The 15,020-nt window shown below is 39.8% G+C and overlaps 1 protein-coding gene across 9 annotated transcripts in view; it reads right to left on the bottom strand.

Moving 5' to 3' along the window:
- LOC134213104 (ankyrin-3-like) overlaps nt 1-15,020 on the bottom strand; it is a 305,479-nt gene that overhangs the window by 109,379 nt on the left and 181,080 nt on the right. For 8 of the 9 annotated variants that reach the window (XR_009979402.1, XM_062691712.1, XM_062691710.1 and 5 more), the window contains exon 8: nt 14,861-14,977. The exons of the other annotated variant lie outside the window; for it this stretch is intronic. Coding sequence is in view for 7 of the 8 variants with exons in the window: in XM_062691712.1 (XP_062547696.1) it covers nt 14,861-14,977 (117 nt within the window). In the remaining variant the exon portion in view is untranslated. The remainder of the gene's footprint in view (nt 1-14,860; nt 14,978-15,020) is intronic. 9 annotated transcript variants of the gene reach the window in all.

The following is a 15,020-nucleotide window of genomic DNA, read 5'->3' as shown; positions in this document are numbered from 1 at the left end:
CTAGAAACAGATAGAGCTGGAGGTTATAGCGGAAGAGTTTGTACGACACGGCAACCTATCATGCCGTCTGTACAAAGTCATACGCTGCCTTAACGTTGAGGAGAATCATGTCAGTTGATTTATCCTTTTGAAACCCGAGTTTTACCTAATGTGAGCAAGTTGATGTACCGTGGAGTGTCCCGTTTAAGAACCGAACTGCTTACTTCCTCCAGTTCAAGGTGACCGTTTATTCGGGCTAGAATTACTAGGGCTTAAGGAATTTGCTTGAGCTGCTTAGGAGACGTATTGGTCAGTAGCTACTTGTATTAGTGATGTCATTGTTTGCCTTCGGAATAGCAATTACATAGGCATTGAGTGGCAAAATAGCCGAAGGTCAGACAAGCGTTGAAAATTTTGGTCAATTAATATTTCAACACTATTTTCCACATTTTCAATCATAATCTTGAAGTAAAGGTTCTATTCCATAATGCCGTCTATGAACCAGTACCTTTACTCCAAAATTTTGTTTGAAAATGTGCAAAAAGTGTTGAAATATTAATCATTGGGATTAGGTCCCTTCTGCATGACAATGACCCAGAGCATACTGTCCATTTAGTAGATTCAATATGACGTCCACCACTTTTGAGATTTAGACCCCTCCCCTCTGTCGCTTTTTATATTTAGATATGCCGTGAATCGCATATTTGTCTCCATCTTTCGTGGTCTTTTCATATGGAAATATGCGATTCACGGCAGTATATGTACAGCAGTGTCAGCGAAAACGCAAACTCTCGTCCGATCAAGAGATCAAGGTTTTCTGAATCGTTTTGACCCAATCAACGCTAAAATATAAGTCTGATTGATTGCAACTCATGCCGCATCATGTTTTAAATTTATATGGAGATTAGTATGGAAAACGTACTTTTAAACATTTTTGCTCTTATATGTTTATACCAATCACGTGACTCAATACGTTAGCATATAGTCTGGAAGATGCCGAAAGACTTTTGTGAAGAAGGTACGTAGCTGGAAGGTCTACAAAAATGTTATTACGTTTTGAAAATTAATTGTTTAAACATATGCAAGAAATCAATGTTTCTGTAGAATATACGACAACCTATGGTTATCGAAAAAACCCATGTTCTTCTTATCGATTTTTTCTTTGTGAAATAATTCCGGATAGTTCCCATTAGCTCTAAAGCCCTATAAGATCAATTATTTTGAAATAACACTCAGTTAAATTATTGGTCTACGTAGTACGGCAGTTGGCAGAATAAACGACTTTTTGTATATGGTAAACTCATGTTCGAAGCGTTATGACTTTTTCGTGGATGTTCCAGCAACGTGCCTTCTTCAGCAAAGTTTTTTCGGCATCTATACTATCAACGCAATGTGCCACTTGGTTTATTGATGAACTGAACCTCTAGTAGTAGAAATGCAAAAATATACGTTCTCCCATACATTTATACAAACTCAAACGATGCGGAAAGCGAAGAAGCAACCAATCGGTCCCAAATTCTGCACAATTGTTCAGGACCTGAATCTGAAAACCATTGATTTTAAAATAATCAGACGCCCCACTAATGTACTGTCACAAAATCTTAGACCACCTACCCCTAAAACTTGTGACATCATTGTTAAACGACCCCAAAGGTATATATCAGTTATAACGTACCGCGTGAGCTCAACACCCTACCATTGTCTCCTGATCTAAATCCCTTTAAATATTTATGGAAGATTCTGGAAAAATGGACCGTAAGTATTAAATCTGGAATAAGCACCAGTTGAAAGTGGCTTTAATGCCAATAAAGGAATAAAATGTCACCAAATAATAGGTATAGAGGCATATTCAATTTCCAATTTCTTAAAGGATGTTGTTGTAATTGTAATTGTAATTTATCAGCCTTCACCCTGGTCGACACCGTCCGCCAATCTACACTTAGTTAGGCCGTCACCGTTAACATGCGCTAGACCGTATAGTACACCGGTTTCCAACCACAAGTAGGCGTTGGACTTAAAGGTAGCCTCGCACCCCAGGAATTTGGTCCACGAAATTTTTTGCCCATGTATTTTTACATATTCGATTTTTCCGGATTTGGCAGGAAAATCAAAATCCTGGCTCTATTTGAAATGCACGGGAGCAAAACGGCGGAATATTTTCCCGTGGTTTGAGGCTACCTTAACCAGTCCCAAAGTGTTGACATTAAAAGAAAAGAGAGTTAGCAGGGGAGATTAGTGGAAAAGACTTCGGTTTGCTAGCCGCGGAGGGATGCTAGTCCTTGATCCCTAGATGTTCGATTCCACGCCTTCTGTCAACTGGTATCTGTAACTCCGTCTATGTTGGCCTGCAGTATCATCTTTTTGTTCATATGGATGCATTTCTTCAAATGCCGGTCGTCAATAACAAAAATAATAAAGGGACCTCCACTATTTGACCCCGGAATATTAAAAATTGTCAAAAATAACCTTCTTGTTGATATTAAAACCACTCAAGAAACATTCCTAACACTGGACGACTGTGCTCCACAGATACGTTACATTTAGAACAAAATAAAATCAAATCAGTTTCTCGAAATCTATCACCCAATTCCACGCATCGTCTGTTTCTCTGTGATTTCAATATAAAATTACTCATCACATAATTGACCCCATTACTAGTAGAAACTTTTGTCCTTCGTATTATCGTTATTAGTTTTCTCTCAGTCTTATTCTATTGATTAAGCCTCTTTCAATTTTGGCTGATGCAATGAATGGTACTTGATTTTCTGAAAGCCGTCATGGAGACCCACGTGACTTGTGAACGGTCAATGAGGAAGAGCGATCTCCGATTACATGTCGTTATTACACAAATTCTGCGAAAGCTCTCGTTTTCGCTCATTTTCCGAGACCATGGCGTCTCCAATGCGCCTCTGGTTCGAGTTGCATTGAAGTCGCCTCAAACAGATCTTGATATCACCCTTCGAATTCTATTCACGAGGCATTGAGTTGACTGTAGTTCTTTGTCTTGCAGATCGGCAGCATCGGTTTGCATAAATTGATTATAGTAGTTTCGGTCCCGTGTTCTAAATCTGGCAACGATTATCCTTTCATTTATAGGTTCCTAGTTCATAAGGCATGTGGCTGAGCGCTTAGTAGGAAGCCAACGAGTATACAGGAACTTGTCCTGAAGGCGTTCTGTGTTTTCCAAAGTTTGGCCAACGGACTTCACTCAGTCCCAGGATCTCAAGCTTCATGCGGCATGCCTCATTGGCAAGTTGTTCCTACTCCTGCTGGGCCTGCTCGCCCCGTTGTTTCGGCTATGTCGTCGCCGTAAAATCAATCCGTATTCTTTCATTATCAGATTTCGAACCAATTGATGTTTCGAGAATAGAGTTGTTGGCCCAAGGTCTCCTATCCACAGGATGGGGCTGCCATCTTAGGTATAGCCTGGGAATAGCATTTCATATCCAGCCGCTGGATGCCAGAACAGACGCCACCACATCCTAGACAGACTGCACAGGAACACCCTCACTCTAGCTGATGTCAGAAGGACAACAGTGCTCAGGTTCTAAGTACCAGCTAAGTACGCAACCCTTAGCTGGCGGTCAATTGTCATCGGAAGACCGTGGAAGTGTGAGTATTGAGCTAGGAGGACCAGAGCTATGTTGGCGCTCCTTCCCGGTGGTGAGTTGACAACCATTTCGTAGCCCGTTCGGCTTCAACGCGTCCCAACAAGCAATTTAAGCTAAACAAGCTAGTTTTTCAACTGAAGGAGCACTTCAATTTAAATAAACGCTTTATCAGCTTCCAAGTTTGTTGCGTACTCATGAGAGTTTGCTACGCATGCATACTATCACTATGTAATGGTGATTCAATATTATCACGCTCGTGCTGTCGGAAGAATTCTCGACGATTAGAACGTGGTCGATTTGGTTTTCCATTTCTTGTTTAGGCTACCTACATGTGGCCTTGTTGATATTCTTGCGAGGGAAGAAAGTGCTTCGGATTACCATTCCGCAGGAGGCTGCAAAGTTTATGCATCGTTGGCCATTATCGTTCGATACAGGCAGACTCCGATGATCTTCATACATTTCCTCCTTCTTACCTAAGCGTTCATGTAACCGATGACACTTTTGACGTCCCGCAGATCGTATGTCTGCTCCAGCTCTGCATAGAACGCTTCTTTATCGTCGTCGGGCCTCATGTGGGCAACGTGATGCTATAGGTGAAGTAACGGCCTTTGATCCTCAGCTTGCACATAATTGCGTTAATTCGCTGCCAACCAATCACACGCTGGCGCATTTTGCCTCCGTTTTTGATGCCTCCGCAGGTCTTAAAGGGCTTCGGAACAGATTTTTTTTAAACATTTCGTTTATTTATTTGGCTCAATTGCGCAATTAAAAATTCTACGGAGCCGATAGTATCAGAAATAATATAACAATTATTCCGAAAAAATTCAAAAGCATCTTGTATGCGAGGTGTCTTCTGTGGTGCGAATCGCTCCACCGATCCCGCACTGATAAAATGTTCCTGTTGCTGACTCGTCGACTGCGCTAGTTTCATTCTCTTCTCAGCTGCCTCTTTCATCTTTCTGTGCTAGCCCGTTAATCTCTTCTTTACAAACCAGATCCGTTTAGTTTTTGAAGATCATTGTTTCCGCAAACGCCTCACGTTCTACCATTGAATCGGGTATCTCGAATGTTTTCGGTAGATCAGTTGAGTCGAGTCGAGTTCAACTTCATCTTCCACTGGCACTTCAATGGTGACATTTTTCTTTGTTTCCATTTATGTTTTTTCCGCTTGCTGACCCCGGAGTATGATTTCCGCTGTCTTTCCTTTCCGTTGTCTTGCATTTTTGCCACTTTCTTTCCCACTGTTTGTTCAGAGTAGCCATCGAGCAAGTAAGTGCAGTGCGTATTTTAATCGTCGGGAAAATAATAAAATATCTAACACGTGTGCGATGGCCCATGCACATGTATTGCGCTTCTCTTCCAGTCAAAACGGCGCGATCTTGAATAGTTTGTAGTACAATGAGCAAGGAAGGAGACAGTAAGTGTGTTTTGGTTATCGCGTAGTGGTTAAGATGACAAATCAGTCTTCGGGAAAATACGTTAGACACGCGTTGCTTTTCCGTTTTTGTATCATCATGAATATGGCGCAGTGGCGTTTCCCTAACCTCAATCTACCTGTGCACTGGACTTAAATTTAAGAAAATGGTGTGCGGAAACGCATAGAATAACTAGATTTTGATTAGTTTGAAAGACTCTGATAATTTTATTTTCTTTTTGGGCTGTTAAAATATTTATTTCATTTTTGGTCAGTGCACAGTAAAAACTGACTGCAACGCCACTGATATGGCGTCGTTCAAAAGAAATAATTAGTCGCCTACAAAGACGATTTCCTTCCCAACTAACATACTATTCCTTTCCAGTGCGCTCGTGGAAATGCAGAGGATTTTTCGGTCTCTCGAACTAATTTTCCTCCCCTTATCCTAATGACTGTGAGGACGTTATTGGTTATTGGTCGTTATTGGTCTTGAATTAAAGAAACTCCAAAAATCACACAATTCGCAAATTCTGGTAAAACACGTTTCCTTTCCAATTGAACACTTCAAGTAAAGGAGGAATGGAATTTCCTCTTTCACATCGACGTATTAGGGACGACAGAATGATCAGGATAGGCAAAATTTTATCGATATTGAATAGTTGTGAAATCAACCGATTTTGTTCTACAGTGTTCGACGGATTGTTTTTAACAGCCAATCCTATTCACCGTGGGTACCGAGATAATCCGATTATTTGAGGGCATGTCAAAAATGCTATTTTTTGTGCGCTAGTATTGTTTGCTTGGGTGCCATGTGGACTCTTTTTATATTTTTTACATAAACTAGAGCTCTTCCTGAGTTGATTGCCCAAGTAACCATGGAGCTATATATGCTTGCAAATAATACATGCCCTCAAATAATCGGATTATCTTCGGTACCCAGCAGTCTGAACATGGATTTGAAACAGTTTCCCAAAACTTGATTAATTTTTCCAGGCGAACACTGTAAGAACCAAAGAAATCGGTTGATTTTTCACAGTTATGGCATTTGAATTTCAATATTTTGCCTGTCCCGATTATTCTGTCCAATCCCTGTACCTTTCACACCGGTGTACAAATGGTAATGTCTGGCGGAAATTGTTTCCCGGACCACACAATCTATTTCTCCTAACTCCGAAAGACGCTCTGTTAGATCGTTATCCGGTAGTTCTGATGGCAAGTCAATCACTTTGATCTATTATACATTGTTACCGGCAACCGTCAATTTGACTTCCACCGAAATACCGCTGGAATAGCTGAATTCTCGCGGCTCTGTATTCTTCCTAAGCGAGTCTTGCATCGTATCTTTCGAAACAAAGTGTTCACAAACAGCAAACGATCAAGCGCGGTTTTATATACCGTTTCCATAAAGCAATGATACCCATATTGCCATTGTCAGCGACTGCAACCAGGGATGTTACGACGTTATCGGCCGTACCTGCCGGAGAGAAGGGCCAAATGTCAGCGACTGCAACCAGGGATGTTGCGACGTTATCGGCTCACCTGCCGGAGAGAAGGGCCAAATGTCGACTGCAACCAGGGATGTTCGACGTTATCGGCCGTACCGCCGGAGAGAAGGGCCAAATGTCAGCGACTGCAACCAGGAATGTTGCGACGTTATCGGTCGTACCGTATGAGAGAAGGGCCAAATGTAAGCGACTGCAACCAGGGATGTTTGACGTTATCGGCCGTACCTGCCGGAGAGAAGGGCCAAATGTCAGCGACTGCAACCAGGATGTTGGGACGTTATCGGCCGTATGGCAGAGAAGGGCCAAACCAGCGACTGCAACCAGGATGTTGCGACGTTATCGGCCGTACCTATCATAGAGAAGGGCCAAAAAGCGACTGCTAACCAGGATGTGACGTTATCCGCCGCACCTGTGCTTCTGTATTCCGCTTTTGGAGTCAAATAAAGTAGGCGATGATCAAGGGGAGTGATGGAAATAATAACAATTTGATTAGTTGCCTTTTAGCTTTTTGGTTGGTTGATTTCTGCTTCTCAGTTGGTTGTTTCTCATTGGCGATTCAATCTTGAATGACCTCTTGCTCTCGATGTAGCGGCTTTTATAGCCGCTCCGGTTGACAGGACATAAACAAGGGCCCACTTGATCATCTCGGCTACCCGTGACTACTTTGATTGCATGTTATTTTCAACAGCCATAATTTGTGACATTTTGAAAATGTACAATTTTAATGTTTTCGGAAGGGCTTCGGAGCTGTCCTCAAGATGTCCAATTTCCCCAGAATCGTATCCTGATGTCTAGGTCCCGCTTGTTTTACAAAATGCTGAAGTCCGATACCCATACTAATATGAGCAAAATAATGAACTGCCATTTTAAAGAACCTGTTGTTGACTTTATTGTATCAGAACAAAACCATGAATTTTGGTTCTGATACAATTATATATCAAATCTACCGAAATGATATGGATAGAGAGAAAACCCGAAATTTTGATAGACCTATATCCCAAAAGAAATTATGGTCCAATTTATTGCATCTGACCCAGTGTCCCATTCTGATTTGTGTTGTACGAGCAGACAGATAAAACCTAGACAAAAAAAAATGGCAACGGCTAATTCTGAAAGCTTAAATTATGATGTAGCATGGAAAATAATACGAGCAATCCATAAGTGTTGGATAAACAAGGCGTTGTCGACTTTACCCCGCCTGTTCACTTTACCTCCACTACCCATATAGCACTACAAAATCAATGAAAAGCCACTTTCAATCATAGTGATGGATATTAAATTTTCTTCTTCTTCTTCTTATTGGCATTACGTCCCCACTGGAATTGCCCGCAGCTTTAGCACTTCCACAGTTATTAAATGCGAGGTTTCTAAGCCAGGTACCATTTTGCATTATATCATGAGGCTACAGATTATGCTTTTATGCCCAGGGAAATCAGACATTTCCAATCCGATCCCAGCCTCCTTATACTCGCCCTCACATTGTTCGTTCTTTGAGCCGCGCGTTCACTGCACGGCTAAGGAGGGCATTTTAGAACACTAAATTGAGCATGTTATTTTTTACAATGTAGGTTAGGTAAAGATAGGTCACGGGTAAGATGGCAGGCTTTTTGTACATCGTATACATTTTAATGCAGAAATGATACCTTGTGAGAAGATAATTTTTACTTTTATTGTCACTCGATTTTAGGATAAAAATTCATTTTGAGAGAATGGCAAGGTAAAATTTTTCAGCTATGTTCTTATGCGAAACACACTTTCTATAAAAGTGTAATCTTCGAAAATTCGAATATATCATAATAATTATCCTTGGTATAAACATGTTTTATAGGTTAGTGTTATTCTAAAATATTTTATTTGCAGTTCCTGTTACGTAGTACTTCCTGAACTTGGTCATAAAATTGATCCCAACAGGTGTGAAAAAGAACATTACTGATACCCACCAACACCGAAAGGTACAACTGCGATATCAGCTGCATCGCGTCAACATAATGCATACAGCAACAGTAAAAACAAAAAACTGATAGAGTGTGCGTAGTAAATCACTAGTTGATAATGTGTGTTAATTAACATCGTTATTCTCTGTTCACTTTGAAAACCCTATCCAATACCGCAATTAACACGTTCTCTTTCTTCTCCCGTTCCCCACACGTACGCGTCTTTTTCCTATGTCTCTTCCTGCTTTCCGCTGTCTGATGTGATGTTACTTCTGTTACTTGGGTTGTCCACGCTTAAACGGCTACTCATCGTTCCAACAACGGGATTATAAATATCCATATAAAATGTAAACCATCAATTGTTTCGGATTTTGGACAACCACACTTGACTTCGCATCGAAATTCTCGCGCGCCAAATGGATTTGCCCAACATTCATCGCGCTGTATGTAATGTGATCACTGCACCCGGTGTACGATTGCAACCCAAACAAAACCGCACAACGGACCTCGACTGAAAACACAACGACGCACCTACACCATTTCGCGCGCCGCCGGGGGTGGATCGCCTCCCACTCACAAACAACCGCCGTCAACCACCACTACCACCCACTCATTCAATTCTGACACGCTCGCGGCCCGGGGCGTCGACAGGCGGAACAGACGATCCCAACCTGCCGACGACTGAACTGAACCTCCTGAGCCAGACCCAGCAGTCGTGCAGCAGTAGTGGTGTTATCACTATCAATCGCAGATGCGTTACACACAGGATCGTTCTTCCGATCGGAACAAACGCTGAGGCGTCTGCAGCCTCATCATACCACCCACCCACCACACTGTCGTTCTTTGCTCGTTTTGGTTCCCGAATTGCACATTTCTTATTCATCGAATTTGATTTGATTTTTTCAAATTCTAATCGCAAAATCTCTGGTTGTGAATAAAAGGAATTCATGATCGTGACTAATTTTCATCCACCGACATGGTATATTGTTATTATTGTAAATATGTTTTTAAATGCTTGCGTTATGTTTGGTTTCTTCATAATCGTTAGTACATCATATGATACTTTCGCACTTAGTTAAATATTTCACTTGAGTTTCTTACGAAACAATCCTATAGTTTATCCATATTTAAACATTTCTAATAATAAGTTTTGATTAAGTATTTAATTATTAACCTTCTGTTCAGTTTGTACTTAAATAAGTCCCACTGGTTTGAAATTGAATTTTTAATGTTTGGCGATTTTGATTTTGGCTGTTTTGAAAGATAATTAATCATCTTTCAGGTCGTAAAAAAGATTGACTATTGGTGAGCGGTACATCGGGGAGGGTTTTAGAACAAGGGCAATAGTATTTTCATGATTATTTTCTTATATTTGAAAATCCTACCATTTTGAACTGCACCTTTTTAAAAAGGTTATGCAGGAAGGCGTGTGTTTCGGCATGAGGCGTTGATAAGTTCAGAACTCTCGCCAGGTGGTGGTATATTTGAATTCATTATTTTAGACTACTCAAGATATTCCGATATAGGCTAGGTGTACCAGTTGTGGCTATAGCACCAGTTGTCGCAATAGTTTATATGCCAAATGGCAATCAAATCACTGCAAACCAAGTTCAAATCGATAAAGCATATTCATGATACGATTACACCTTTGATTTCCTCCCAAACAAGCAACGCATAATTGTAAAAATTGATTTTGTTAATTTTTGAGTTTGCACCAGTTGTGGTGGTCTCTATTTGGCCAGTCCCATAAGAAAACAATGGATTTGCCAAATAAGGAACCAAAATTAAGAATAGTGCACAACTGGTGCATGTCTATTATGGATTAATCAATTTCGAGGATAATAACAAATTTTATTGTGGTTTTCACAGCTGTACTAAGGAGCAGGAAGTAAAATCTTTCGCTTGATATATAAAGTCCACCCACATGCCTTTCATTATTTTTTAAAAATAGTTGTTCTTATGTATGGCGACAATTGGTACACACACTATAGAATTCTCCTCAGTGTAAATATTTTATCGCACAAATTTAAAATTAGTTAAATGGCGTCTTGATCAAAGGTCGTCTAGTGGGAATGGAATATCTTGTAACGGAAGAATTGGGAATTTACAAATAGGCGGCAATCATTGATCTTTGTCATGCATAGACGTTAGGCAGTTCACAAAATTTTCGAAAATTCCAACCCTATGTCTATTAGCATCATTTTAATAATATAGGAGTCCTGGCAAAATTCAGGCAATCGATGGTCATTTAGTAAGTCCATTATGTTTATATGGAAATTTGTATGGGAAAAATCAATTTATTCAAGTCTCCCTACTATCAAATCGTGATGAATTAAAATAAATATTCTCAACCTCCCTTTTGGAATCTAATAATGAGACCTCCGGATAACATATTAGTAATGAGTGGATTGAAAGGTTCTATTGACAGTTTGAATATTGGATAAATCAAAATGGTGTAATTAGCCTCAACGTAGCAGTGAAATATAAATCAAAATCAATGAGTTACCCATGTTGAGCTTTCAAGATTCCAAAAATGGAGGTTGGGGATGTATTTGAATTCATCACGATTTAAGAGTTGTAGGGATTTGAATAATTTAAGTTTTTCCCATACAAATTTCCATATAAACATAATTGACTTCTGCGCACCCCTAAATGGCCACCGAATTGCCTGAAATTTTGCCAGGACTCCTATATTATCAAAATGATGCTAGACATATGGGAGTTGGAATTTCAAACATTTTTGAATGTGAACTGTCCTACTTGACCCAAAGGCCTTAACTCCAGGGTTTTTGGATGACCTAAAACATATTCTGTAGACACATTCTATTATTTGCAGCATCGCTGAGCAGGTTGAATGCAAAAAACTTTGATGAACTGGACATCCTGAACAATGTTGCTGAATACAACTTGGGTGTAGGTATGAGGGATCTCGCTGAAGCAATATTTCATATGCAAGATTGTATTGAAAGTACACTAGCGCCGCCTATTTGTAAATTTCCTAATTATTTATTCCGTCACTGACAGTCCATTCCCACCAGACGAACTTTGTTAAAGACGTCATTTTACAAATTTCAAATTTGTGCTATAAGAATATTTACAATGAGGAAAATTCACATATCGGAATTAGTCTAAAATAATGAATTCAAATATACGCCACCTACGACCAAGTTTCCAAACTAATCAATGCCTCATGTCAAGCACACGCCTTCCTGCATAACCTTTTAAGAGATGCAGTTCAAATGGGTAGGATTTTCAGAATAAGTAAATAAGCATAAAAATCACTGTTTTTGTATTTTTACGAAAACCCCTCCTCGATGCACCGCCCACATATAGTCAATATTTGGTAACGAACTGAAAGATGATTAAATTATCTTTCGAAAAGCCCCAAAATCCAAAATTGGCCAAACATTAAAAAGTTATATTTCAATTTTCAATTTGACCCCAGAGCACAGACAACGTAAGTTTTTGAAAAAGTACACTGTAGCGCAGATTTTCAAGATTTTTTGCAAATTTGCACCTAGGAGACAGATCTCGGCGAGTTTTACCAAACTATCAAAAATTAGAGAAACGGTTGAAAATAAAAATGGCAGCCACTCAAGGGCTCTTCATATTGACCCCAGAGCACAGACAAAAGGTTTATTGTGAATGCATTAATCTAAGGTGTCTTACAATCTGATTTTGAGGGTTTTAAAGTTTTGAAGATGATTATTAACCACTCAGAGTGCAACTATGTACCAGACTGAGGCAACTCCAATAGAATACACACATAAAAAGTGCATCGTTACGCTTATTGATTCGTAGGACTATACTCCAATGAGTTTTAGGATAACCTACAAACCATGAACATGACTATAAACCACCCAGCGTGCTGCTATAGACCAGACAAGGGCTATTTGGTTAGAAGTCCCAAGTCAGAAATCCATCGTTAAGCTGGTTGATCCGTAGGTCTATTCTTCAAGAAATTCTGGATGGCCTGCTGGAAAATTATAGCTCAAGGATGCTTCTATCGACCAGAATGAGGCAACTCCGATAGAATACACACATGAAAAATCCATCGATGGTTGAGCTGGTCTATACTCTAAGTAGTTTTTGGGTGACCTACAAACCTTAATGAAAATAAACCACCCAGCCTTTATGTATGGACCAAAATAAGGGCTATTCCGCTAGTTCACAAGCAAGAAGATCCTCGTTGCGCTGGTCAATACGTACGTTTATACTCCAAGGAGTTCTTGGATGACCTACGAACCTTGCAAATGATAATACACCTAGCTTGTTTCTATGGCCTGGAATGGGGCTACTTCGCTGTAAGTCACACATGGAAAGTCCATCGTTACGCTGGTTGATCCGTAGGTCTATTCTACAAGGATTTCTTGGATGATCTATAAGCCTTGAAAATGAATATAAACCACCCAGCTTATTCTATGGTTTGAAATGGGGATATTTCGCTAGAAGTAACAAGTGAGAAGTCCATCGTTACGTTGGTTGATCCGTAGGACTGTTCTTAAAGAAGCCCCTATATCCGGTTAGAAGAAAATAGATTGATGGCACACATCACACGACCTTCCTTCTGCCAAGCTCCCTATGAAGGGGAGAAGAATACGGAGCTTGGCAGAGAAGGTCGTGCGAGTAGTCGCTTTTTCCTCTTTTGTACCTCTACATGAAAAAAATGTTACTTAGGTCCTTTTGAAAAGTTAAGCGAGATTTCACTCGCTCTTTTTTCTTTAAAGCAGGCCTAAAAAATAAACGAAAATGTGCCTACTTGATGAAGTTTTTTTTTCATTTCGTCATTCTTACGCCTCATTCGTTTTTCACGATAATTTTCAGTGAGCGCTGAAAAAAATTAAAGCCGCAATGGGATTCGAACCTAAAACACCAACAAACATAGCACTGGGTTGCGCTCACTTCAGCCATACCTCCACGTTGACTGCTTGTTGGGATAGGTATTTGTTCCATAAAGGCTACCCTTGTTTGAACTGGTGAAGGCACGAAAAAGATAAAATAAATGAGAAAACAAGCAAATCAACTTATTTCGGGTCGAACAGTGAGGGACAAATAGTTAGCTCTCATCACGCCTTTTTCTTCTTTCCCGCTCCTTACCCAGGGGACCCCCTCGTAAAACCGTCCCCAAGGACCCAACAATCGAATCAATAAATCTACACAAAAATTTAGGGTTTACTGCAACTTTCCTCCAAATTTAATGCAGTACAGTACCAACTAGAATCATTTCAATTACCCTTGTAGCATAATTTGGGTCTACAAAATATGTTGAATCTTTTATCATTACAACAGTTAATACTGCTATTTCAAGAAGAAGGTTTCCATATCTGCATGACTTTGTGTCTACACGGGTAGAGAAGAATAACAAACAAATAACATAATAATAACAAATTTTATTATGATAACACATTTTGTTATTCTTATGTTCATGAATAACATGAAATAGCATCCCAACAACGGATTTTCTTATAATAGTAAAATTTGTTATTTATATGTTATTGTAAGAAAGACCAGAACAACAAACGAAGAACACATTTTGCAATCATAGTAACCTACAGATCAACCAGCGTATCGATGTACTTTTCATGTGTGTATTCTATCGGAGTTGCCTCATTCTGGTCGATAGAAGCACCCTGAGTGGTTTATAATTATTTTCAAAGCTTGTAGGTCATCCAAGAATTCCTTGAAGAATAGACCTACGGATCAACCAGCTTAACGATGGATTTCTGACTTGGGACTTCTAATCAAATAGCCCCTGTCTGGTCTATAGAAGCACGCTGGGTGGTTTATAGTCATGTTCATGGTTTGTAGGTTATCCTAAAACTCATTGGAGTATAGTCCTACGAATCAACCAGCGTAACGATGACCTTTTTATGTGTGTATTCTATTGGAGTTGCCTCAGTCTGGTACATAGTACATAAAACCCTCAAAATCAGATTGTAAGACACCTTGAGATTTAATGCACTTCCACAATTAATAATTAAATACTTTAATAATCAAAAACTTATTTATTAGAAATAGTTTTAAATATGGATAAACTATAGGATTGTATTCGTAAGAAAAGCTTCAAAGTGAAATATTTAAAACTAAGTGCGAAAGGTAATCATGATGTACTGCTGAATTATACGAAGAAACCAAACATACACGCAAGACATTTAAAAACATATTTACAATAATAACAATATACCATGTCGGTGGATGAAAAATTTAGTCACGATTCATGAAATTCCTTTTTATTGCACAACCAGAGATTTTGCCGATTAAGAATTTGAAAAAAATCAAATCAAATTCGATGAATAAGAAATGTGCGCAATTCGGGAACCAAAAACGAGCAAAGAACGACAGTGTGGTGGGTGGGTGGTATGATGAGGCTGCGAGACGCCTCAGCGTTTTGTTCCGATCGGAAGAACGATCACTTACGTGTGTAACGCATCTGCGATTGATAGTACTTGATAACACCACTACTGCTGCACGACTGCTGGGTCTGGCTCAGGAGGTTCGATTCAGTCGTCGGCAGGTTGGGATCGTCTGTTCCGCCTGTCGACGCCCCGAGCGGCGCGAGCGTGTCAGAATTGAATGA

This window comes from Armigeres subalbatus, chromosome 2 (genome assembly GCF_024139115.2).
Source record: "Armigeres subalbatus isolate Guangzhou_Male chromosome 2, GZ_Asu_2, whole genome shotgun sequence".
In the NCBI taxonomy this organism is placed as follows: domain Eukaryota; kingdom Metazoa; phylum Arthropoda; class Insecta; order Diptera; family Culicidae; genus Armigeres; species Armigeres subalbatus.
Note: the sequence above shows the minus strand (reverse complement) of the source record. Positions and strands in the feature narration are given on the sequence as shown.